This window comes from Camelina sativa, chromosome 16 (genome assembly GCF_030686135.1).
Source record: "Camelina sativa cultivar CO46 ecotype springtype chromosome 16, ASM3068613v1".
NCBI classification, from domain to species: domain Eukaryota; kingdom Viridiplantae; phylum Streptophyta; class Magnoliopsida; order Brassicales; family Brassicaceae; genus Camelina; species Camelina sativa.
In genome coordinates this window covers 1811257-1838358 of record NC_141895.1, presented here as the reverse complement: position 1 = coordinate 1838358, position 27102 = coordinate 1811257, and the positions used below count along the sequence as shown (strand labels likewise).

The following is a 27102-nucleotide window of genomic DNA, read 5'->3' as shown; positions in this document are numbered from 1 at the left end:
ATAAATTCCATGCCCAAACCTCACACTTACAAACATCGATATAAAACGAACATTCCATTTCTAGTAACCCATGAAGGGCATTTCTGTAATATATTTTCGACCTTGCTCCCCTCCGTAGACGGTTGTTGCACACGAAGCGAGGTTTGGGTTGACCCGACCCGACCCGTAAATATAAATATAAACACACGGAATGGGTAAAAAAGCAAAGGCGAAAAATCTAGTACGTAGGTCTATATCATGATTCATTTTCCATATGAAGTGGAGAAATATTAGCGAACAAGACCTAAAACAACTTAATCATATAGTTTTCATATTTCAAAAAAGGCTTCAAAATACGAATCAAAAGTGATAAGAGAAAAAGAAAAAAATTAAAAAAAAATTAAAAAAATAAAAGAAAATCCCTAAAAACTGCGAGCGAGCGAGCGTGTTGTTGTTATAGAGAGGAGGAAGAAGAACAAGAAACAGTGATATCGAACGGCATGAACGACGACGACGATACTAACAATATTAACAGTTGTAGTGGATTTGATAACAATCGTATCGGAGACGGAGACGATAACTGTAATATCAATCAGATCAGTCAAGTATGGGGAACGTGGGAGGAGTTGGTGTTAACATGCGCCGTTAAGCGTCATGCTTTTACCGATTGGGACTCCGTCGCTAAAGATGTTCAGTCTCGTTCCCGGAATTCTCTCATCGCCTCCGCCATCAATTGCAGGCTTAGGTATCAAGATCTCAAACGTAGGTTCGAAGATTCCGTCGACGGCGGTGAAGGAAACAGAGAAGCAGCGGTGGTGGCGGCGGCGGCGGAGGATGATGAAGTCGGTGAAATACCTTGGCTCGACCAGTTACGGAGTCTTCATGTTGCAGAGCTCCGGCGAGAGGTTCAACGACGTGACGACTCTATATTGTACGGAGAAGTCTCTATTTCTCCGCCGCTGGATCTGATTTTTTTTCTTTTTTCTTTTTAATATTTTACGATTTTTAAACTTTTTTTTGTTGTTGTTATTTTGATTAGGTCGCTTCAGTTAAAAGTTAAGAAATTAGAGGAGGAGGAGAAAGACGGAGATGATGGAGACAATAAACCAGATCTGGGAAACGACGAAACTAAACCGGCGAAGCTTAACCGGGAAACGACGGAGTCTGACCGGGACGACAATAGGTCGATGAACGAGTCCAACTCTACAGCCTCCGTCGATAAAGTCGCCGATCACGACGGTGATAAAAGGGTTGAGGCTTATTCAGATCCCGATCCGGTTAACAAGGCGGCGGCGCCGAAGGAGGAGGAGGAAGAAAAAACGGTTAGTAAAAGATCGGAAATGAGCAACTCGGGAGAGTTGGATGAATCGGGAACGTCCACTGGTCATGGAAAGAGGAAAGGACAGAAGAAGTACAGAAGCGGCGGAGGTGGCGGTGAGATCAAATCGGCCGGCTATAAATCACAGCCGTTGATAGATACCATTAAGCTGATCCGGTCTCATCCTCGTGGTTCCGTGTTCGAATCCCGTCTTAGGAGCCAGGTTAGCATTTTCTTAATTTCCTCGATTTTAAAAAGATATATTTTGGTAATAAGGATTACAAGTTAAAACACATAATTACTTTTTTCTTATAATTAAACGTATAATTACAAATTTTTCCCAACGTTTTGTTTGTTTGTCGTCGTTTTCCAACGTTATGTTATCTAATTTGAAACATTGCGTAATAACTATAAACTATTGCTTTTTTTTACAACAATTATGCTAGCCTGGAAATTTTCATAATAAATGTTATGTATTACTATTGCATAGTATTAATACTGTAATATTGCTTTCTTAATAAGACTTATAATAGAGTATTTAGAAGATAATTTTACTCTAAAAGAAGTATCTACATTATACGTAGCATATATTTAGGCCTATATATAGTCAAACCTAATGTGTTTTTTTTATACTCCAGCTAAAATGTATGTTTCTTTTTTTTTGTTCAACAAAATGTATGTTTCTTTTGGTAGGAACTTGTTAACTTATTTCTAGCCAAAAACTTATTTTGTTTCAAGTAAGAAAGAATGATTGGCTATGCATTAGTTTAAACTCTCATTATATCTTTCTATGTTTTTGATCTTTTGGCAGCATTATTTTTCTATATGTTTTAATGTAAATAATTTTTGTTAAACTTTTTTCTCCTTCTTCCCCCTAAAGAATTTTCAAGGACGACCAATAATATTTTGTTAAATTTATCCACACATTGTCCAATTTGGTAGGGACCACTCCGTCTAAAAAAAAAAATTGATAAGAACTTTCACTTTTTTTTTTCGATCATCACCTTTTCCACATTTTATAATTACGCTTTATTGGTTCTTATTGTTATAGTATGAAATAATTCTTCATATGGTAGTAAATATCTCGTTTATATATACCGTATCGATGTTTTCGTGTGTATTTGATCTTTAAATGTTAGTACTTAAAATTGGGATCCCTTATTTTGACTTTATTCGTTGTTACTTGTTACAAAAATACTGAAATTTTTCGTCCAACAGAGAAATTTGTTTTCCTACTTTCACCCATTTACCATTTTGGACACCTGGCAGCATCCCGTTGAAGCATGACTTTGTCGTGTCTTTCAAGATTTGGTCAACATATTGACTTTTCCAGCCGCTTTCTTTAAGCTAGACAGTTTTTGGGCTTTAGATGGCCTTCTGGAAGCCTATTGCGTAAGGTGGTCTCATACTTTTCATCTCTGTTATGTCGCAGGAGACAAAGGATTACAAGAGGGTTATAAGGCAGCATTTGGACATCAAGACAATAGAGAAGAAGTTGGAGAAAGGATCTTACCTTTCTTCAAGTCTCTCTTTTTACAGAGACCTCAAGCTTCTCTTCACAAACGCCATTGTCTTCTTTCCTCCATCTTCCTCCGAATCCTTGGCTGCACAAGAGCTAAGATCCCTCGTCTCTAACGAAATTAAGAAACGAACCGGAATATTGGGTCACGGTGTCATCAAATCCGAGGCTGGATCGTCGGTTTCTAGACAAAAATCCCCTGTTCTTCCTCTGGTTGCCTGTAAGAAGAACAGTTCATCTTCGAAAAAGACGTCTCCTTCATCTAGCTTAAAAGAAAAATATGAGAAGAAATCTCAGGAAGTTTCAGAGGAGAAGACTGTGACTACTACAACTAGTGCAAGAAGCTCTAGGAGAACGACTAAAGAGATTGCTGTTGTTGCCAAAGATACTAAAATAGGAAGAGCCAAGATTAATAATAATAAACAAAAGGTTACGAAAACAGATTCGTCGAGTGATGATGATGATGAGAAAGAAGAGACTCCTAAAACAGAGAAGAAGACAATAGCGATACCATCGGATAAGAAGAAGAGTGTGGCTGATTTCTTGAAGAGAATAAAGAAGAACTCTCCACAGAAAGGAAAAGAAACAGCAAGTAAAAATCAGAAGAAGAGCGATGGAAACATAAAGAAAGAAAACGATCCTCCGAAGAAGAACGACGGAAATGTTAAGAAAGAGAACAGTAAAGCAAAACCAAGGGAGTTGAGGAGTAACAGTACGGGTAAAAAGAAGGCTGAGGTAGAGAACAATAATAGTAAGAGTTCATCGAAACGAAAACAACCGAAAGAAACAACAGAGGCTACAGGAAAACGAGGTAGGGAGTCTGGAAAAGACAGTAAACAGCCAAAGAAAAGAACCAGAAGATGAAACTGAAATTCGTATGTGGTTAGGTATTTGTACATTTGATGTGCCAAAAAGTATTATATTCATCATCTATTATATTAAAGCACAAGTCAAAACGTTTCACATTCAATCTCAGCAAAATTTTACCGTTTTGCCATTAATGAAAAATGCCCCTCACGTTGAAATATTTTGCTTGTGGACGTAAATTGTCCTATTTTTCACATTAAAAATAAATCAAAAAAATCGACAGAAAAAATCAATTTACACAAAAAGTTATTTGCAAAACTAGAATTTGTAAGATCAATCCCTCAAATTTCTATATGATTCTCTTATACGTTTAATTGGATTTTAGATGACAAAAATATGGCATGACCTAATCGAATTTTAACAAATTAATGGGCTTAGATAGTCTAAAGATCGACGTTAAAATAATAAATGGGTTTCTATATGGAAAAAGGCCTGATGACAATACACCTCTTTACTGAAAACCCTAATAATACAAAAACCCTAAAAAGTTAGGTCTTCTACATCTATAAATACAATGATATCATTTGTTTAGACCATAACCAAAAAAAAACAAAAAACAAAATCTCTCTTTTCTTGAATTTTTGTGATTATTTGTCGTGTTCTCAAATTTATATTTATATTTCGATCTTGCTGTTTTTAATGTTCTATCGACTAATCCTTTTTAAATTTCTTGTTCGTATAGTGGTATCTTGGAGAGCAAGATCCACAAATCATGAAGCTTTCGTAGTTGTTAGTTCGTTCTTTAATAAAGGTAAAATATATTGTCCTTTTTTAGATTTAGTTTTGATATATAATTCTTTAATGCTCTCAATCTTATAATTGTATTCGACTGATCATTTTTATTCTTCCTGTACGTATAGTGGTTTCTTGGAAAGCAATATCTACTAATCATGAAGCTTTGGTAGTTGTTGGTTAGTCCTTTAATAACCGTATATTATTTTGTGATTTTAGGTTGAGTTTGATATATAATTCTTTAATGTTCTCAAATTTATAATTGTATTCGACTGATCCTTTTTATTTTTCCTGATCGTATAGTGGTTTCTTGGAGAACAAGATCCACAAATCATAAAGCTTTGATAGTTGTTGGTTCGTCTTTTTATAAAGGTATAATATATTTTAATTTTTTAGGTTGAATTTTGATATATATAATTATTTAATGATCTCATATCTATTTATAATTGTATCCTGATCATATAATACCACAGTTCATACTGATCCTATTTGTTTACTGATCATGCAGAGATTTATATGGAAGCAAGATTCATAAATCATAAAACTTTGTTTGTTCTTGGTTGGCCTTTTAAAATATGTATAATATCGTTCTTTATGATTCTAAATAATTTTGTGTACCTATTTGTAACGTGGTTTCATATCTAATCATATAATATTAATAACTATTTGACCTAAGTTTCATGGATCAGATGTATCAATCTACAAATTTGTTTCTACTCAATATCAGGTATTATTACAAGAACCAGATTTTTATGTCGATCGTCTTCTTTCAAGACTTAATTAATTAAAAAACATCTTTATTCTTGGAATACTATATTGCAGGAAAACTAGAATTGTTAATAAGGATGATCTAGATAATGATGATACGATTTCTTCGAAGATTACAAGAAATATGTTCTCGGATTGGATTACTAATAATACACAAGCTGATCAAGCCAAAGAAATCACCTATGCTGAAATTCTAAAATCATACTGGTGTGATAAAAAGATGATATGGAAGAGAAAATCAAGGAGAAGACAATTTTCATCACCCTATAATATTCCAATAATATTTGTTTCTTTAATTTAATTTGCATTCTATAGGATGTAACAATAATCTAATTATAAATAAATTATTTTTTGATCTTTTAGACTATACAACTTCTATGAGAATATAGAGTTTGGATTTGTGAAATATCTCATAAAACTACCTATTAATAAAGATATGCTTTTAGAACAAATAGTATATATCGTAGATTTATAAAATTCCTTAAATTTAAAACGTAAAATGTAACAATATTTTGATGTATATTCTTTATTTGTAAAAGCCATATACGCAAAATGAATAGTTACCGATTTATAAAATTTACAAATTTGAGAATATTGAAAATGGAAAAAATCATTGTTTGGGACATAAAACTAACATAAATAACTGATATATAAATGTTTGAATGGATGTTTAACTGTATGAGCATATTTATTATAGTTTTAAAGTGATAAAGAAGGAAATAAAAATATTTGAATTATCTTAAAAAATGTAAAAATATGATATTTAGTAGATTTTGTATAATCGGAAAATAATAGTATAAGTAAGTATTGTTTAAATAAGTAAATTAACATCTTAATCATTGTTTGGGACATTAAAACTAACATAAATAACTGATATATAAATGTTGGAATGGATAATTAACTGTATTAGCATATTTATTATAGATTTAAAGTGATAAAGATTGAAATAAAAATATTGGGGTCATCTTTAAAAGTATAACATAGATGATATTTAGTAGATTTTGTATGATCGAAAAATAATAGTATAAATAAGTATTGTTTAAATAAGTAAATGAACATATAGAAGAAATATTTACGGAAAATATCTAGACATAACTACTATTATAAATATGAAAATTAATTTAATAATTTAAATTTATGTATTAAAAAATTAAGCCATCTCTAAGTTTGTATATATAGACGCATGTCAGAGCTTATAACCGATATCCAAAACTCGGAAATATTCCAAGGTTCTTAGAACTTCCCCTTATTTCGTATGTTTTATATTTGATTTTAATTACTGAAATCGTATAATGCAGGTTATATTGTGGTCATGAATAATACGGTTGATCGTGTTTCATGTTAGAATCCTTCAAAATATGAATGGAAGATCCATGTTAGAATCTTGACTTTATGGGAAGAAAAAACCGTCCGACTTGGTTCAACCCTAGAGATGGTTTTGACTGATAATCAGGTTTGTTGAATGTTTAAATTCGTAAATAATTACATGATTTTATGAATATGATACTATCGTATGAGACCACGGTTGAAATTAATAAGCTAATAATATGATAACTTTTTTTAATTTAATAGGGTAATAAGATCCAGTGTAGCTTTCGTGGCGATGTATATGACAAATTTGTGTCCAAATTTAATGTTGGTGATTGGGTTGGGATTGAAAATTTTAAAGTTGCAGACCAATATGGGTCATGCAGAGCTACAACCCATCGATACAAGATTATTATTTTGTATAAGACCAAAATTATTAAGGGTTCGATTGTTGGAGGTGAAGAATACTTTGATTTCATCGATTATAGTCTAATTAAAAGTGGCTATTATTGTGATGATTACTTGGTCGGTATGTTACATCCTCTCTATATTTAAAAATATATCCGTGATTGACTTATATTGTATTATACATGATTTTGATATGAAATTATGTCTTACATTTGAAGATGTCATTGGAGAAGTAACCAATGTTGGAATATTAGATACTTGGAATCATAAACAAAACTCGATGGTTCCGAATAACGGCAACAAGTATGCGCTTAGATCACAAAGTGATAGTATTCGTCGATTGTTAAAGATGTGTTGCCGAGATCCATTGGACAAGAACGTGGACTATTCCAATGATACTAGTTCGGATGATAGCGATTCTGATGGATCTGAATATGATGACGATGATGGAGGCAATACTGAATCTGATGATGATTGTTTTCAAGAAGAAGAAGATTACAAAGATGAAGGCTCTTATGAAATAATGGATGAAGAGACCAATGATAGTGAAGTCGAATATGAGGAAGACATTGATGATACTGTAGACGATGAATATGAAACTGAATCATGTGAAGATGCTGAAACTGAAGTAGAAGATCGTGAGAAGCAGGTTTATTTACCGAAAGAGAACGAAACACAAGAGTACTCCATGTACCTTAGAATTTCTTTCGAGCTTCGTGACTCCGGGTATTTGGATTTAAACATATTAAATTATAGCACCAGGAGGAATATTTAAACATTTAAACATATAAACGTTCTTGATTATTGTTTTAGTAATACGCTTTTGACGTGTGAGTTAATCGGAATAGTGGCTGGGAAGTTCTATGAGGCTTACAAAGATTCCATAGGTGAAAATCTCATTTGTGTTATTCGATGGGGTGTAATTGATGTATTCCAAGGTACAGACGATCTATCCATTCGTTAGAATTTTAATATTTTTTGATTTTTTAATAATACTTTACTAATCTTAATTCTATTCCAAATGTATTGTAGGTAGGAGGACTGTATCCAACACTATATGCACGCAAATTAGACTTAACCCTGACATTCTAGAAGTTGAAACATTTAGACGTTCGTAAGTTACCCTATTTTGTTAGTTTATTACATAATTATTTCAAATATAGTCTCTTAATGTATGATATGTGTTGTAGGAACTCTAGGAAGAGAGCACATACAAAAAAATGATGGGGACCATGAGCATGCGTTTTCTATACGCCTACATCTAGATGTTTTCAGTTACATTTACAATTATTTCAGTTACTTACCTTTACTATTATTGTTATTTTGGACTTTCATAATAATTTTACTTATGCATGAAATTATTATATTTTACGCAATAAATTAATACTTAAATTTATAGTCTTAAATTACCAATAGCTTTGAAACTGTTGTTCAACTCAAATGGGCTTTACCTCATGAGACACTAATATGAAAGGATTCGCGACTCTCCGTACATATATTTAAGCACTATTTGTCTCCACTACATGTTGAGTTTTTTTATCTTTCGTCGCCTCTTCTTAACAATAGTCGTCCTCTAAGTTTTTTTACCAAGTGATTATCATCCGCATCTTTCAAGTAAGTTCTCTAAGGTTTTTTTTTACTGTCGTTAATTCAATTTTTTCCTTACGAGAATTCTGATTTCAAATTTAATAGTTTCGATTTTTGTCATGGATGGTGAATGTTCTAGAAAACGCAAAGAACTCATGTCCGATTATGAATGGGTTGACGAAGCAATTGTCAAAGTTACAAAGGCGTTTCAAAAATCTAGAGATGTCTCTCAAAAGGAGACGGCGAAACGTTTCACCGCCATTCTTGATATAGTAAAAGAACATATGAAGAAGAAAGAAGAATCAACCGAACTCACGTGTCAGCTTGAAACAATTGATGCTCAACTCTCACTAATTGATGATATCTTAGGTGGACACATCGATTTGATTGAGGAGCATAAGAGACTTGAAGAAGTTAGAGTAGTTATTGAGAAAGATGTAGAAGATTGTGTTGTGCCTAATATTGATTGGGATAAACTTCGTATCCCATTTAGTGGTTAACAATCTTTGTAATTTCAGAATAACATTATCCTCGAATAAAATTACTATAATCATTATATTTAAATTCAAGGAAAATTTCTATAATATTCGTAAATTTAATTTGTATACTATCAAAGATATTCACTCTTGATCTCATACGATAATATTAGCATTCTGAAAAAGATTGAATTATACTTTTTAATAATATATGTTAATTTTAAAAAAAAATATATTCATGATAATTTCTATAAAACCATAAAATAAAGATGGATACTAACCAATTTCGTAAGTTATCTCTTGTGATAATGTTAATTTTCCAGAAATAAGGTTAAATGAATATTCTAACCAAGATATTGTATGTCGATTTAGTATATATATATGTATTCAACAGATGCTTCCTATTCTAAAGAAAAAAAAGAAGTATAAGAAAACTGAAAATATGAACACTAATTCGTATTCTTGTGTTTATCTTGCTGACTTAGAACCTTCTCTCATTCAAAGAAGAATAAAGGTTAAGATTGTTAGAAGATTTGTTTGCAATGATGCATTAAACGAGGTGGTTGAGTTTGTATTAGCGGATGATAAGGTAATATATATGCATATACTTGTAATCATATCCATACTCGAATCTTATTTAATTTGATATTCTTTTTATAGGGTTCAAAGATACATGGAACTTTCGACCAGGGTTTGGTCCAACGCTTCGAACCGGTATTTACTGAAGCAAATTGGATCATTATTTCTAATTTTGATATAACACCAACTGTTGGGGATTTTAGACTTACAACACATAAATTTAAAATTCTATCAAACATCATGACTTCGGCACAAATGATATCTTCTTTGAATGAAAAAGATTATTTTTCTTTCGTATCTTTCATAGACGTTGTTCCAGGCTCTGTAAATTCGAATATGTGTCTTGGTAAGTAGTAAATCCATTATTTGAGTTGTCATATAAAAAGTAAATATATAAAATATGTGTTACTGATCAGAATATATTCATTCTGATTTTTAGATTTGATTGGTCGTCTTGTGCATGTTGAAAGCTCCGCATACGTCTCAGACAACAATGTCCAACATCAACTTTTATTTGAGATTGAAAACAAAGAGTGAGTTTTGTATACAATACTAATAGAATTTTTGTTTACTTATTTTATTATAAAAACTAACTTCTTCGTCTTCAAGTGGTATACGTTTGAGATGCCATTTGCAACTAGGTTACTTTGAACATTTTTATGATGGTTTCCGGGAAATTGAAGACAAGACGACATTATTATACACATCGTCAGATTTGGTGTCATTGTTAATGTCGAAGGTAAGAGTTTAATCTAAACAATTACGGCAATCTTTGATAAAATATATGCTTATCTTTTATTATGTTTTTTAGGTCATACAATGATAACTACCTCATGCAACTGTACACGAATTCTATTCAACTATCCATGTCTTGTAGTTTCGGAAAAGGAAAACAGTTTCCATGAGAGAATTTTATGCTTTCCGAATATTTGAAAGATATCAAGAGTCTTCAGCGATTGTAATGTCGGGAAAATTATATCAGCAATTTTTGGTAGACGCGTTCACAACCATAGAATCTAACATATTGAATTTTATTTGGCTGAACCAAAACAAACTCCGGGCGGAAAGAATCGATAAAATAGTTGAAGTTGTTAACCAAGGAAACGAAGATCTTGCAGAACACGGTAAAAGAATCTATATCCCTTCATCGTTTACAGGTGGGAAACGTTATACGATGCAGCATTATTTAGATGTGATGGCTACTTGCAAATACTATGGTTTTCCTGATATTTTCATAACGATAACTTGTAACCCCAAGTGGCCCGAAGTTGTTCGTTATTTAACAAGGCATCGTCTTAAGAAAGAGGATAGACCAGATATATGCTGTCAAGTCTTTAAGATGAAGTTAGATAGACTAATGGAACAAGTGACTAAAGAAAAAACTTTTGGTGTTGTAAATTCTGGTATGTTTCATATTAATAATATAGATTGAATTTTCTATCTGTTGACGTGTTAAAACCCTAATTTATTAACAATGCCTTTGTATGTGTGTGTGTGCAGCTATGTATACAATATAATTCCAGAAGAGAGGTCTACCTCATGCACACATGATCTTATTCCTGCATCCAGACTATAAAATACGTACACCAGAAGACATTGATCGATTCATAAGCGCTGAGATTCCTGATAAAGAACTGGATAAATATTTATATGAAGTTGTTTCTGATGTTATGATTTATGGACCTTGTGGTATTCATCACCGAGAAAATGTTTGCATGAATAATGGTAAGTGCACTAAGTTTTTTCCAAAACCATTCATGGAAAAAACTGTCGTCGACGACGCTGGTTATCCAATATACAAACGGAGACAAGACGGAAGATTTGTGCATAAAAGAGGTTTTGATTGTGATAACAGCTTTGTTATTCCGTACAACCGGGATTTGTCCATACGTTATCGTGCTCATATTAATGTTGAGTGGTGTAATCAGTCACGCTCAGTGAAATATCTTTTCAAGTACATCACCAAAGGGCCGGATTACATTAGAGCTACTGTAGGAGAGGAGGATGAGCATAATGAGATCAAGAAATATTATAGCTGCAGGTATGTATATTTATATTTTTTTAAAAAATGTAAGACAAATTTGAAAATGTAAGACAAAAATGTAAGACAAATTTAAAAATGTAAAATATTTTTTATTTTTATTAGATATGTCTCCGCATGTGAAGCAACTTGGCGAATATTGGCTTTTCCGATTTGTTATCGTACTACACCCGTAGAAAAACTTCTGTTTCATCTTCCTGGACAGGAATTGGTTGTTTACAACGAAGATGATCGCAGATGTTATGAAGCGTTCTGCCAGAGGATCCAAATTGTTGGCTTGGATGGAATGCAGTAAAAAATACCCAAAAGGTAGAAGTCTCACTTATGCTGAATTTCCTAACATGTTTGTGTGGGTTAAGAGTAAAAGAATCTGGCAACCAAGATCTAAGAAAAGAAAGAGTTTTGCAGTAGGTAGAGTTACTTATGTACCACCCTCTATAGGGCAGGCCTATTACTTGAGAGTTCTACTTAATACTGTCCCAGAAGCCACAAGTTTTGAATTTTTGAAGACGGTTAAAGGTAAACTGTACGAAGAATTTAAAGATGCCTGTTTTGCATTGGGATTATTGGATGACGACAAAGAATATATTTTAGCTATAAAAGAAGCAAATACATGGTGTTTTGGACCTTTTCTAAGGAAGTTGTTTGCCATTTTATTGCTTTCAAAAAGTGTTTCAGTGCCTCTCGATCTCTGGGTCGCTAGGAAGGATATATTGTGTGAAGATATTTTATATTTGCAAAGGAACCGTACGTAACAACCAAGGTACATATATAGTTATTTTTATAAATGTATAAAAATAATATAAAGATATACTAATGTAACAATGTTCACGTTTATTATTCATAAAAAAATATGTCAACTAAAATCAACCTACTTTATAATGCAGGTCTAATGTTAAGTCAGGAACAGATAACAAACCTATGTCTAGCTGAGATTGAAATGATTATGCGGTTTAATGGAAGCTCTTTGTCAACTATTGTGAATATGCCTAAACCAGATGGATCTGTGGTGGATAATAATGAGAATAGGCTTCTCATAGATGAGAGAAACTTCAAACGTGATGAACAAGTAAAGAATTACGACAGGTTATTACGTATGGCAAACGATGAGCAAAAAAGCGTATATTTAGAAATTATTAATGTTGTGAATCGAAACAAGGGAGGTATGTTTTTTGTTCATGGATTTGGTGGTACTGGAAAAACATTCTTATGGAGTATTCTTGGTGCTGATATTCGTTCTAGGGGTGATATTGTTCTTAATGTTGCGTCAAGTGGTATAGCTGTTTTGTTTATGGAAGGTGGTCGGACAGCACATTCTAGATTTTGTATACCCATCCATGTGGACGAATATACAACGTGTTCGATAGATGTCAATTCTCACCTTGCCGAGTTAATTAGAGAAGCAAGACTCATTATATGGGATGAGGCTCCAATGATGAACAAATATTGTTTCGAAACATTGGATAGGAGTTTGCGAGATATTATGAAGTATGATCGTGTTTTTGGAGGTAAGGTTTTTGTTTTGGGGGGTGATTTTAGACAGATTCTACCGGTTGTGCCAGAAGCTGGTAGAGTTGGTATAGTTTTAGCCTCCATAAACTCATCCTTGCTTTGGAATAGTTGTAAAGTACTTCAGCTTACACAAAATATGAGACTCCGTAAGGCTCAAAACAGTAGCGATGCAAATGATCTCTCTACGTTTTCAAAATGGCTTCTCGATATTGGGGATGGCAAAATCAACGAGCCTAACAATGGTGAGGTAGAAATAGACATACCCAAGGATTTATTGATTACAGAATGTGATAATCCTATACAAGCTATTGTTAAAGAGATATACGGTACATCGTTTGCAACAAGGACCGATGCAAAATTCTTTTGCGAAAGAGCTATTCTGAGTCCAAGGAATGATGATGTCAATAAGATAAATCAATATATGCTCTCTCAAATTCCAGGTATATATATAGTATTTTTTTCATTTTTATTTTAAATTCCAGTGTAAATGGATTCTCATTTTAATTTTTTATAATTAGGGGAAGAGAGACAATATTTGAGTTCAGATAGTGTCGAGACTTCTGATACAAGTGCTTACGACGATATAATCTACACTCAGGAATTCTTAAACAGTATTCAAGTTTCTGGATTACCTAACCATGTTCTGACATTGAAAAAGGGAGCACCTATCATGTTGCTTAGGAATATTGATCCTAAGGGAGGTTTATGCAATGGAACGAGGTTGATTGTCACGCAAATGGCTAATCATTTTATCGAAGCAAGGATTGTAACAGGTAAAAAAAACGTCAATGATAGAGTTCTTATTCCTAGGATGTTTGACTCGCCACCGGATGCAAAGTTTCCCTTTCGTATGAGACGTCGTCAGTTTCCCGTTGCTCTTGCATTTGCGATCACTATAAACAAAAGCCAAGGTCAGACGTTGGAACAAGTTGGATTGTATCTACCCAAGCCCGTATTTACGCATGGATAACTATACGTTTCATTTTCTAGAGTAACAAGCAGAAAAGACTTGAAGATTTTGATTACATATGAAGAAGGAAAATCTCAGAACAAAACCCTTAATGTGGTTTTCAAAGAAGTCTTTCAAAATATATGATTTCCTTTTAAGCATCTAATATCTACTATAATGTTTCATTTCATACTATTGTCATCCGATATTCAGTTTTTTTCCCTTAATAATAGTACCTTTATCATATCAATATCTAAGTCTTAAGTTTTTTAAAATGAAAACATGAAAATATCTTCAATAAGTTAACATCTTCGAGTGTGACAACCCTTATATTAAACTGTATTTGTTTATATAATATTAGAATTTTTAATAAACAAACAACGTTTAGTCGTGACTCTTTGTATTCCTACAAATCAAAAACCCCCTTTTTTATATAACAGAGAAGAATCAAGAATAAACCTAATTTGAGAAAACTATGAGGTTCGATTATATTGCTGATCTACTGCCCGGAAGAACTAATTGGTGTGTAAACGCCAAGGTCTTACATTCTTAGAAAGTCAGAGAGTTCGTTACCAAACGAGTTCTGCTTCTTGTGGATGAACAGGTTAGTGTCGTTAGTTAAATTGATTTTATTGAAATCTGATGTTCTAATAGTTATTGTATATAACATCTCTTACACAATTGTTGAAAAACTGTGAAGGGAGACACAATTGAAGCTCCTTATTTACCTGATACACTCACTAATATCCCGAAATATATTGACGATGGTGAGTGGTACAGTATTAGAAATTTCAAAGTGATCAATCCAACCATGGAGGAAAGGAATACTCATCATCCCTATCAGATTAAATTTACGGGTGAAACCAAGATAAGGCTGCTCGAATCATTGAGTCCTAAAAACTACTTTCGGTTTGTGGATTTGGATGATATAAAACGTGGAAGAATAGATCATCACATCTCTTTCTGTAAGAATTTCTTAAATAGATTTTATTTTATTTTGTAACAATCCGTCAATGTAGTTAATGGGTATCTTTGTGTTCAGAAAACTAGATTCTTTTTAGGATTTATGTAATTTTGTGTAATGGTGCTTCGTAAAAAAAACGATCAACACTTTACCAAAAATAGTTTAGAAACACTATGTAAACCTAAATTATTTCTTTTTCCCTTATTATATGTTTGTGCGTGTATAATGGATGTGGAAGATAGAAGGAAACCTGCGAGTATCATTGATAATGATGAAGTTGTTCTCATATTGTTGAATGGCAGGTAAAAGTTATTAACTCTACCTTTATGACTCTTATGTTTTAATGATGTCTTGGTTGAAATTTAAATTGATTTGATAAACATGTAGATGTGAAACTGTGAAGTGTTGTCTCAAAGAAAAATACGCATTCCAATTCATGACCATATGGCAATCGAGCGGGTGCCATCTCATTTACAAATCCGAACTTGTGTTCTGTGTAATGCGGTTTATGAGGGTTGGAGAATATGAAGGTATGTTACATAAGTTTTTCATATAAGGTATTCAATGAATTCATCTAAAATTATAAATGTTCATAGGTGCACCATGTCTTGAAAACACTTTGGACTCTTCGAAGATCTTTATAAAACCAGAATTCGAAGGACTAGAGCATCACCAGGCTATGTAAGGTGTATTGAATTATATGAAATCAAGTTCGGTATTATGTTTAAGTAAATTTTCTTAAAACATTTAATATATTTTCAGGACTGAATTTGCTGGACGTTATTACATAAACCATGTGATCAAGCAGCAAAGTGAAAGATCAGGCACTCAAATATAAAGAATGGGGCGTTGGTCGACTAATTTTATATTTTGTAATGTCTATAAAATTTAGTATGTTTGTATTAACCGCTAATTGAAATCCAACTTTGTATTACTCTTATCTTTGGTTTGTAACTAAGATGATACATTATAATATATAATTTTAAACCATTGGCAATTCCTCACCCTTTTAAAAATTTGGAAATTAGTTATTGAATTTCAATATCTATTTTCTACAGTTTAATAGTTTATTATAAAGACTCGGTTAATATTTCACATTGAAAGTATAAAACATTTAACACTTTTTAAAATTATAAACTACTATATTTAAATATGTCAATTATTACATATAAATTTATTAAAGTTACTTATCGTAAGGTTAAAAAACAGTTCTTATTAAAATCTTAATACCGTGTTTTAAGCGCGGGTTCCTCCCTAGTTACTCTTTAATTAACATTAATGTTTTGGAGAGAATTATAGGTCTTGTTAGGTTTTTATTCTCATAGTTACCAGTTTAGTTTTCATTTAACCTGTGGTTTCGTTAGCGGGCGGGTATAATGGCTATAGACATGGTGTTGTCTTCATTTATTTGTTTGCTGTTAATTTGATCAATAGTTCACAAAACCTGAAATCCGGTTTAGACTTCGGAAATAAAAATTCTCGAAAATTAAACTTTCGTAATACAGAGCACTTAAGGCCCGTAGAGTCAATATTTATAATTGTTATTGCCCTTTTCCAATACGGCCGGCCCCTAATAAGTTTAGGCCAGAGGTCATCTTTTGCCAGAGAATATATACTAACTATTACAATCAAATGCAAATACTCAATTAGAGTCTTACTTTGGACCTTAACAGTGCTATCTAGTTAAGACCACTCAAGGAGCTTAGCTTTCAAATGATACTAGACTTATATTTGGCAGTTCTCTCACCAAAAAAGACTCGTCCTTACTTCCTTTGCAAATTAGCAAAGTTGAATGTATTAATTATTCCACCAAGTATATCAATATATTTTCAGATGGAAAAGAAAAAGACGATTATTTTGATGTAAAGTAGAACTAGTTTAGGGTTTGCAAAGTTCTGGTGCATTAACGCTATCAACGTTCTGGTGCATTACATTTCAGTAATACTTGTGTTTCAGTATTGATTTGTGGTATGAGAAGTTTTGTTTCTGTTCTCTTTTTATATGCTCACATAGAAATAGTATCAAATTGAAGATTGTTCTTCTTTGAGTAGTGATACATATGCAATGAATTTTTCAGTAATAATTTGTGACCATTTGAAACTAACTTCTAATGACAAGATTAGACATTATGATAATCACAAAATATCATGATTTTTGAGTATTTATTAAATTTTTGGGACAAATTTTTAATTATCATTTGTGACCATTTGAGACTATAGTTTCGTAATAATAAGATACATAATTAAAACGTTATTTTAAACACGAATTGTGACGATTTAAAGATGTTTTGTTAGTTTGTAATTGAAACAGTTTTGTTACTTTTAGTGTCGTAATTATTGATGACAAAATGGTTACTAATATATTCATTGCAACTCTTGTGACGTTTTTGTTACAAATAAAAATTTGTGACTATTGTATTGCAACCATTAAAAAAACGTCACAAATTTGAGCAATGTTTATATTGTGATTAAATACTTTTTATTATGAATAAATATTTTATAATGACCTACGTAATTAGGACATTCTTTTATAATAGTGTTCGATGATCAGTAGCCCTTCTTCATTTTTGTTGACCAACGCAGAAGATTGTTTCTCTTTGTTGACAATATTATTGTCCATGACCTTGTCTGTTTATAAGTTATAACTTATAACCATATGGATGGATTAAAGACATATTTGGTGAAGCGAGTGACTGCTTTGAGGAGGTCTATGAAGCACAAGCTGCATGCATCTTGACCTGGCTGCATTACTGAGAAAATTTCGAAAGTACCCTCTACCACAGAAACGAAAGTAGCATATATGAAAGTAGAAAATTCCACTTCTGTGCGGCCCAAAAAGATTGCATGTTATGTGTTATGTATAACCACCGCCAACAAATATTATTATTAGGTAGAATCCAAATGTTTTGGGGAAAAAATCCATGAAATATATCCCATTTTATTGGGCATACTCACGAAATATCTAAACTTCTGCAGTTTATTAGGAATAAGACAAGAGGTTGGCAGTGTTCAAAGTTGCTCCACTCGGACTTAGCACCACTTTCCTTGACTGTTCGAGTTTACTATTCAACCACAATATATAGTTCAATATTATACACTCTTAGAGAAATCTGTATATATCACTCCTAATCAATGCTGACATATCACAATCTTTTTGTCATTTTGATGTGTTACTCGCTCTTTATACTGTAGATTAAAATAAGAATCGACATTTTGTCGATCGTTTCTAAAATACAAAAAAAATCTTTCAGTATATATATATATATATATATATATATATATTTTTTTTTTGACAACAATATATATATCAAAATTAGTATATATATATATATATCAACGTATATATGTTGTCTTTCAGTATATATATATCTCAAAATATCTGCTAAATATTTCAAAATTAGTTATGTTAGATCTAATATCATATTCAAATCTCTCTTATCCATGATAATTAATGAGCCGCCTGATGTGTTTATCATTATAAATTTCAGTCGTTATTCATTTCTTCGTAATTTCCTTTAAAACTAGTTCGATCAATTTTCTAATAATAACTTGATATATATGCTCAAAACTCCTTTTAACGTTTTCTCTACTTAAATACTACCTAACCCTGCATGCTTACGCAATTAGAACAACTATAAAAAATGAGTTATTTGTTTTGATACACATACCCTATATAATTTATATAGCTTACCTATACGACCGCTAATTTAACCTACCCTGCATGCTTAAGCAAGTGAGATTATGAAAACAACAAATGAGTTACGTTATTTGTTTTTTCCTAAACTAAGATATATTTATATATATAGATACATAATAGCTTTTTTATCCGATCGTTTAAAAATGTTATTGTTGTTTTTTCAATAAAAATTGCAGCCCCCCTTTTTCCGAAAAAAAAAAATTACATAGCCTTTTTTCAAAATAAAATATAATTACATGCCCTTTATGTGTACGTTTCTTTTTTGTTAAATTGATGTCCTTTAAGTTGGTTGATTAAGGATGTCCTAGTGATGATTAAAGTTTGATACAGTACTATATAACTAATCATAGGCGTTAATATATACATGCATAATTGTACTAGTTATAAAAAGGTACAGAAAATTTTGAAACGGAAGAGTGCATATACTTTTCCCTTTCCCTTCTCGTAGACTTTGGGGAATTATATATAAAAGTTCTCGTTACTTACGATTTACTAGAGAGATGGTGAAAAGATTAATCATTTGCAAATCATGCAATCACAATATTTTTGTTCGGTAAGCCGTAAGCACTTGAAGATGAATACAATGGATTTCTAAGCGAAAAAGCTGTGTAAGTAACGTGATTTTTTAACTATCTATATACTAGTTTGACTCTAATTTTCGGATCAATGAATCAGCTAACATATTTTGCTTAGGTAATTATTAATTTTTGGAAATTATTATTCTTAAAAGTTTTTAAATAATTGCTTTAAAAGCAGTATTCATTAAGAACAAATCCAACGGTACAACTGGACAATCGTTACTCAGAAAAAAAAATATACATATTTTAATTATATGACAATATTTTAATTTTTTATTAAAATTTGACCACTACTAAAGAGACACATGTACATATAGATAAAGAATCGGTTCTCAAATAAGCAATTTGAGTACACTTCTACATTCTTTCTTACTTTTTTAATATTTTTTATTTTCTTTTTTTTATGAGAAATTGGTTGAAAAACGACCACTAAATTTGCTCTAATGAAACCAAAAATTATCCATATTATACATGTACTTACCAAAAATTATCCATATTATATATGTACGCACGTGTAGTTGCTTAGGTAATTATTATTTTTTCTAAAAGAAAACAAAAAGTGATTTTTTTTTTTTTTTATGAGAGTAGGAGTCAACATATATAGGATAGGAAGTTGGTTCAACATCACACATCGCAAGACCACAAAGTGACTATTATTAGTATATTCCATTCTTTTTGCATTGTTGCGAGCAGATTATTTGACCGAAAAAAGAGATGATGAGATAAACGGTCAGGATACCTAGTTGGAGTAGATAGTGTATGGATTTTCCACGTTTCTTCGCATAATTAAATCCATTTGCCTGCCTATATATACCTTCACATGTCTCATCACTTCTCTCACAACTCAGCATTAATCTTTACATTCTTTCATCAAGTACGGAAAAGTAGATTTCTTCCTTCATATATTTTGCAAGAAAATAAAAGAAAAAAAGTAATTTCATTTTCTCGTATTTGAAGAATTAACCAGCTTCATTCGATATTAAGAAAATACCCACAAATCTTCAAATTGGGATCTCATATATCAAAGTTGTGTTACTGATTTTTTTTCTTTCTTTCTTTTTACTAATGATCCACTGGCTCATAATCTTGTGTCTATTTGTATGCAGATTTAGAGAGTTTCTACAAAAGACAGAAAAACTTTAAATCATTTACTACAATGACACAGTAAGTAATCAAAAACTTCAATAAAACGACAAGGTTCCGCAAACATTTTCTGATAATTTTGTGTGCTATAATTAATATAAACAGAAGGATGCATCCTTACTCAAAGGAAAACTCGTTCGGCCGGTCTGATTTTCCGGAGGGTTTCCTCTTCGGTACGGCCTCATCAGCTTACCAATATGAAGGAGCCATAAACGAAGCTTCTCGAGAAGAAAGTGTTTGGGACACATTTGTTCGCAAATATCCAGGTATATATATAAACGTACCTTTTTCTAATATTTAGGTGTAATCATCGAAATAACTCTAATGAAATGAAAATTTTGTAGAGAGAAATTGCTACTCTAACGCTGATCAAGCAATCGATTTCTATAACCATTACAAGGAAGATATCCAAAGAATGAAAGATATTAACATGGATGCTTTCAGATTCTCCATCTCTTGGCCTCGGATTTTCCCCCGTAAGTCCTCAACTCATAAATATAAACCACTATTATCTTGATACCATATTATTCAGTGATTTTTGAAACTAGTCAATAGATTTAATTCTTGTTATTTTCTTCATATTTACAAAAATATAGACGGAAAGAAAAACAAAGGAGTGAACAAAGAAGGAATCCAATTCTATAACGATCTCATCGACGAACTCCTCGCTAACGGTAGTTAATATATCTTGTATTTAAGACCTAATCTTCTTTATTTACATGCATATTCTAACATATTTGATATTTCATATATATATGTATGAACAGGAATCACACCTCTAGCTACTTTATTTCATTGGGATACTCCTCAAGCACTTGAAGATGAATACAATGGATTTCTAAGCGAAAAAGCTGTGTAAGTAACGTGATTTTTAACTATTAACATATATATATATATATATATATATATATATTAGTTTGACATGAATCTAACATATGCATGCATAAACCATCTTTCAGTGATGACTTCAAAGATTTTGCGGCCTTGTGTTTCGAAGAATTTGGGGACCGTGTAAAATTTTGGGTCACACTAAACGAGCCATGGGTCTATAGTATTGGTGGTTACGACACGGGAAGAAAAGCTCCCGGACGTGCCTCCAAATACATGAACGACGCAGCGGTTGCTGGAGAATCTGGCCTCGAGGTTTACACTGTTAGTCACAATCTACTTCTGGCTCACGCCGAAGCCGTTGAAGTCTTCAGGAACAATTCAAAAGTACGGAAAGAAAAAAAAGTTGATTTTTTTTTTTATAAGCACCTCATAACTCTTTGTGGACATATTTATTGATAACTTTTTTGTTTGAATCACAGTGTAAAGATGGCAAGATTGGTATCGCTCATTGCCCCATATGGTTTGAGCCTTATGATTCGAGCGACCCTGATGATAAAGAAGCATGTGACCGAGCTATGGAGTTTATGTTTGGCTGGTGATCACTAGTTTAAATTATTTCTTGATATTATATAAAGAAAACGACATATGTTTTGTTGAGTTAATTTCTCACAATTTTTTGGGTGTATATTTGTCAAAACCCTTAAGATGTATAAAAGGTTTCTTATTCATAATATTGCACAAAGTGTGCCTTATATAGTAGATACAATAGTTGACCTAAGGAAGTAAACATAAATAACCAAACTATACAAGTCGATATAGTATTTACACAATAGAACCCTGGCTCGTAATACCCCCTTAAGGTGGAGTGTGCAGGTCCCGAATACCCACCTTAAGCTTAAAATCGTCAAACTCTTTACGACCAAGAGCCTTCGTGAGAATATCAGCCAATTGCACCTTAGTCGAAACATGTTGCGGAGCAATGACACCACGCACAATCTCATCACGAATGAAATGGCAATCTGATTCGATATGTTTTGTCCGCTCATGAAAAACCGGGTTCTTACTCAAATGAATAGCCGACTCATTATCACAATATAGAGAGACCGGAGCTGAGCAATCAACCCCCATGGAAACAAGAACCTCACGCAACCATAGAAGCTCACACACTGTTTCGGCCATAGCCCGATATTCAGCCTCACACGACGAACGAGAAACCACATCTTGCTTCCGTGTCTTCCAAGATACCGGAGAACCACCAAGTTGAATAAACCAAGCAGTGAGAGAACGCCGAGTTAAGGGACAACCGTTATGATCAGCGTCACACCAAGCCGTAAGACGAAGATTGGTACCAGAACGGAGAAGAATACCTTGACCCGGATTGGTCTTGAGATAACAAACAACTCGACGAGCCGCCTCCCAATGTTCCACCCTCAGAGCATGCATAAATTGAGACAACAAATGAATAGCGTACGAGAGATCCGGCCGAGTAACCCCAAGGTAAACAAGACGACCAACCAAACGACGATAGCGAAACGGATCAGGAAGCAATGCACCTGTAGCCGTAGCCAGACGATGATTCTGTTCAATAGGATGAGAGACAGGCTGCGCCCCAAGCAAACCAGTATCCGAAATGATATCAAGTGTATACTTACGTTGAGACAGATACATACCAGTAGTATTCCGAGACACTTCAATGCCCAAAAAATATTTAGAGATACCCAGATCCTTCATACGAAAACAAGAGCTCAAATACGTCTTAAAATCAGCAATGACTGCATGAGAGTTCCCAGTAACGATAAGGTCATCCACATAGACGAGCACATGAATACGCCGAGTGTCATCAGCATAGGTGAATAACGAATAGTCTTTCAAACTCTGCTCGAAACCATATTCCTTAAGAGAAGTGGAGAGCTTCGAAAACCAACATCTAGGCGCCTGCTTAAGCCCATAAAGAGACTTATGTAATCGACAAACCTGTGTCTTATCATCAGTACGGAAACCCGGAGGGAAACGAATGAAAACCTCCTCTTCCAAGTCACCATGTAAGAAAGCATTGTGAACGTCCATTTGATGAACCTCCCAATCCCGAGCCACCGTAACTTCCAAGAAAGAACGCACAGTAGTCATCTTACAAACAGAAGCAAACGTTTCTGTATAGTCAAGACCCTCGGTCTGGTTGTTGCCAAGGACCACTAACCGAGCCTTGTAGCGCTCAAGAGTGCCATCAGATCGATATTTTAACGTAAATACCCATTTACACCCAAGAGCTTTCTTACCCGGAGGTAATGTCTCTGTCGTCCATGTGCCTTGGTCCTCAAGCGAGGTAATTTCACTACGAACAGCTTCACGCCAATTCTCATCTTCCATAGCCTCAGCGAACGTCCTAGGTATCTTACCGGACGTGATCGCAGCGAGAAACGCGCGATGGTGATCCGAAAATTGAGAGCAGTCAACATAGGAGTCGATAGGGTACCAACAAGTTTCAACAAAAACACCATCGGACCCCGCATGAGTCGTATTAGTCACATAGTCATGAAGGCGTGTAGACTTAAATTTATGGCTCAGGTGTGTCGTGAGTAGACACATCCAAGACCTCAGAAGAATCAGACACAACATCATCACGTGATGAGTCCAAACGCAGAGAAGAAGAAGTCAATGGAATCACCGGAGAGGAAATCGGAGATACGGCCGAAGGATCTCCCAAAGCAGTAACTCGTGGCGGAGGAGAAACAAGTGGTTTCGTGGCCAAAGGAGTTTCAACCGGCAAGCCCTCATTGGAGGATGGAACCAAATCCAAAGGAAGAAACGCATCATCATCAATAATAGGAGTCGGTATAGTCGTAGCTGGTGCAGTCGGAGAATCCAAGCTAGTATGAGCAAATGGAAACTCCTGTTCAAGAAAGACAACGTCGCGAGAAACAGAAACTACACCAGTATCAAGGTTGTACACTTTCCAACCCTTTTTCCCGAAAGGATAACCAAGAAACACGGACCGATTACTGCGAGAAGCAAATTTATCCCCACCGTGTTTTTGGTTATGAACATAACACAAACAACCGAAAATGCGGAGATGGTTCATCGGAGGTGGTCGGGCATAAAGTACTTCAAATGGAGTCTTGCCATGGAACATCGTCGTGGGCGTTCGATTGATTAAGTAGCCAGCGGTTAGAACACAATAACTCCAAAATTCAACCGGAATGTGAGCATGAAAACGTAAGGCTCTGGCTACATTCAAGATGTGACGATGTTTTCGCTCCACACGTCCGTTTTGTTGAGGAGTTCCAACACAGGAAGTTTCATGGAGAATACCGTTCTCGCGAAAGAAACCGCTAAGGCTTAAAAATTCAGACCCATTATCGCTTCTCAATGTCTTAACCTTGCGGTCAAACTGTCTTTCCACCAAAGAAACAAACTCACGTAGAGTCGAAGCAGTGTGAGATTTTGCGGGCAGCAAATATATCCATACAGCACGAGAGAAGTCGTCAACAATTGTAAAAAAAAACCGTGACCCACAGATTGTTGTTGTCCGATAAGGACCCCATAAGTCGCAATGAATCAACTCAAAAACTTCAGAAGTTTTATTAATGCTCAAAGGAAAAGAATCACGTGTTTGTTTTGAACGAATACAAACGTCACATGTTTTTGAATCAAAACCACTACTACTAGAATTTGAAAAAGACAACATCTCCATAGTTGTAGAAGAAGGATGTCCAAGGCGACCATGCCACACCTCCTTGGGTTGTTGCTCCAAAACTTGTGTCAAAGCTGCTTCAGCCATCCCTCGAAAAAAATATAACCCATTCTGCTGTTCACCTGCGCCAATCACCGTCTGTGTGATGCGGTCCTGAAGATTACAAAGCCGATCAGATATCTGTAAATGACATTGTCGATCTCGAGTCAGTTGAGAGACCGAGATAAGGTGGCAGTGTAAGCCATCGACAAAGAATACGTTTATCAAAGTGAGATGTGAACCGAGAGAGACCATCCCGTGTTTAGTAGAAACCGTAAACCGGCCATCAGGAAGTTTTATAAACATAGGAGCCATATCACAAACATTCGTTAAGAAATCAATGCTTCCCGTCATGTGGTTAGAAGCCCCAGTGTCAATAATCCAAGACTCAATAAAAAACTTACCAGCACGAGGATCATGAGTACCATCATTCCGTGCATTAAGCATATCCTTCAGCTTGATCCAATCCTGATCACTTAAGCCGCTAAAACCAACACGATCAGCGTCGGTGATATTGGTATGTCCGAGAGACATCGAAGCCGCAACGTGACGAACATGTGTAGGTTCAACAGGCTTGGAGGGAACAACCGAGACAAGACGATCGCTGCCTGAACTACCTGGACCAACCTGTGAAGTAATGGGAAGTTTGGAACGAGGTCGATCGCCCCACCACCAAGGATAACCGATCTTACGAAAACAGTTATCCGCCAAATGACCTTTCCTGCCACAGCTCGTACACACAGCCGAAGGATCTCGTAGTGGAGGAGATGAATAAGTACGCTGAGCCACACGAACCGCGAAACTAGCCCCCTCATTCCGTTCTTCCATCAACCTACCCGCTCTCTTTGATTCCTCATCTTGAGAAACAACTTGATACGCCTCATCAAGAGATGGAAGTGGATCACGCGATAAAAGAGAAGATTTTACCGCGCCAAATACACTCTCATCAAGACCCATGAGGAATTGGTGTAACTTATCTTCTTCACGTTCCTTGGCAATCTCCTCAGCTGTCTTCGCACGTTGGAAATCAGCAAGACTTGTCCATAGTTTTGTAAGTTTCCCATAATAAGCTTCCACCGCGGAACCCTTTTGTTGACAATTAGCCAACTCAGTCTTCAAACGCTGGACTCTTTGGCCATTCTTCACCGAGAATCGCTTTTGTATGTGAGTCCATAAATCAGAAGCAATTTCATGATGCGAGAGGGAGCTACTCAAATCCGGTGCTACAGTTTGTCGCATCCAAGACACCACCCTAGCGTTATTAGCCCACCAATCCTCAAGGTCATCGGACTCATCATCAGGTTTGGGGATAGTCCCATCCGCAAAACCAAACTTTTTCCTTGCTCTCAACACAAGACGTAAGTTCATAGCCCACTCATCGTAATTGGACCCACGAAGTTGTGGTTGTGCGATCACGGATCCAGGGTTATCTCCAGCCGAGAGATCATAGGGATCGATTCTACGTCGGGTAGACTCAAAACGAGACTTAGAACCCGAAGTCAGCGTCGAAGCAACCTTAGAAACAGATTGATCGTCCGTCATAGTTCAAAGAAAAATATATCGACAGAATGATCAATATACCAAGGTCAAAGGAAAAGGAAGAAATCAAAAAATAAACAACAAGAAGAACAGGATTCTCCAAGCAAAAACAGAGGATCGAATAGCCTAAAAAATTAGGTTTAGCTCTGATACCATGTCAAAACCCTTAAGATGTATAAAAGGTTTCTTATTCATAATATTGCACAAAGTGTGCCTTATATAGTAGATACAATAGTTGACCTAAGGAAGTAAACATAAATAACCAAACTATACAAGTCGATATAGTATTTACACAATAGAACCCTGGCTCGTAATAATATTCTAAATGAACAGGCAAATGGATCCTACGGTGTACGGAGATTACCCTGAAGTCATGAAAAAATCGATTGGAAAAAGATTACCCACATTCACCGCAACCCAATCCAAGAAGCTACGAGGATCGTTTGACTTCGTTGGAGTGAATTATTATAGTGCTTTCTACGTCAAAAGTATTGCTGAAGTGAACCATGACACGCCCAACTGGAGATCAGACGCACGCATTGAATGGAGAAGTAAGTGGAATCCCATAATATATACTC

General features: G+C 34.3%; 3 protein-coding genes across 3 annotated transcripts; all 3 read left to right on the top strand.

Moving 5' to 3' along the window:
- Window positions 1-72: 72 nt before the first annotated feature.
- LOC104749329 (uncharacterized) lies at window positions 73-3841 on the top strand. Its single transcript, XM_087490962.1, has 3 exons — window positions 73-910; window positions 1019-1520; window positions 2730-3841. The coding sequence occupies exons 1-3, from the start codon at window positions 480-482 to the stop codon at window positions 3678-3680; spliced, it is 1884 nt and encodes a 627-aa protein (XP_087347088.1). The 5' UTR covers window positions 73-479; the 3' UTR covers window positions 3681-3841.
- Window positions 3842-12528: 8687 nt separating this feature from the next.
- Window positions 12529-14064, top strand: LOC104753242 (uncharacterized). The gene is made up of 2 exons (XM_010475521.3): window positions 12529-13534; window positions 13613-14064. Exons 1-2 carry the CDS (start codon window positions 12529-12531, stop codon window positions 14062-14064), a joined length of 1458 nt encoding a protein of 485 aa, XP_010473823.3.
- Window positions 14065-20124: 6060 nt separating this feature from the next.
- On the top strand, window positions 20125-21988 carry LOC104753241 (beta-glucosidase 27-like). Its single transcript, XM_087492030.1, has 8 exons — window positions 20125-20155; window positions 20388-20445; window positions 20530-20690; window positions 20769-20900; window positions 21021-21098; window positions 21192-21279; window positions 21384-21639; window positions 21735-21988. The coding sequence occupies exons 2-8, from the start codon at window positions 20438-20440 to the stop codon at window positions 21852-21854; spliced, it is 843 nt and encodes a 280-aa protein (XP_087348156.1). The 5' UTR covers window positions 20125-20155; window positions 20388-20437; the 3' UTR covers window positions 21855-21988.
- Window positions 21989-27102: the final 5114 nt, after the last annotated feature.

Excerpts from the sequence above, each read along its gene's own strand:
- LOC104753242 (XM_010475521.3), top strand. The coding sequence starts at position 12,529 with ATGCGGTTTAATGGAAGCTCTTTGTCAACTATTGTGAATATGCCTAAA. Across the intron at positions 13,535-13,612 it reads TATGCTCTCTCAAATTCCAG|GGGAAGAGAGACAATATTTG; the intron begins GTATATATATAG and ends TTTTATAATTAG.
- LOC104749329 (XM_087490962.1), top strand. The coding sequence starts at position 480 with ATGAACGACGACGACGATACTAACAATATTAACAGTTGTAGTGGATTT. Across the intron at positions 911-1,018 it reads CGACGTGACGACTCTATATT|GTCGCTTCAGTTAAAAGTTA; the intron begins GTACGGAGAAGT and ends TATTTTGATTAG. Across the intron at positions 1,521-2,729 it reads AATCCCGTCTTAGGAGCCAG|GAGACAAAGGATTACAAGAG; the intron begins GTTAGCATTTTC and ends GTTATGTCGCAG.
- LOC104753241 (XM_087492030.1), top strand. Across the intron at positions 20,691-20,768 it reads ATTTGTTCGCAAATATCCAG|AGAGAAATTGCTACTCTAAC; the intron begins GTATATATATAA and ends AAAATTTTGTAG. Across the intron at positions 21,640-21,734 it reads TCTTCAGGAACAATTCAAAA|TGTAAAGATGGCAAGATTGG; the intron begins GTACGGAAAGAA and ends TTTGAATCACAG.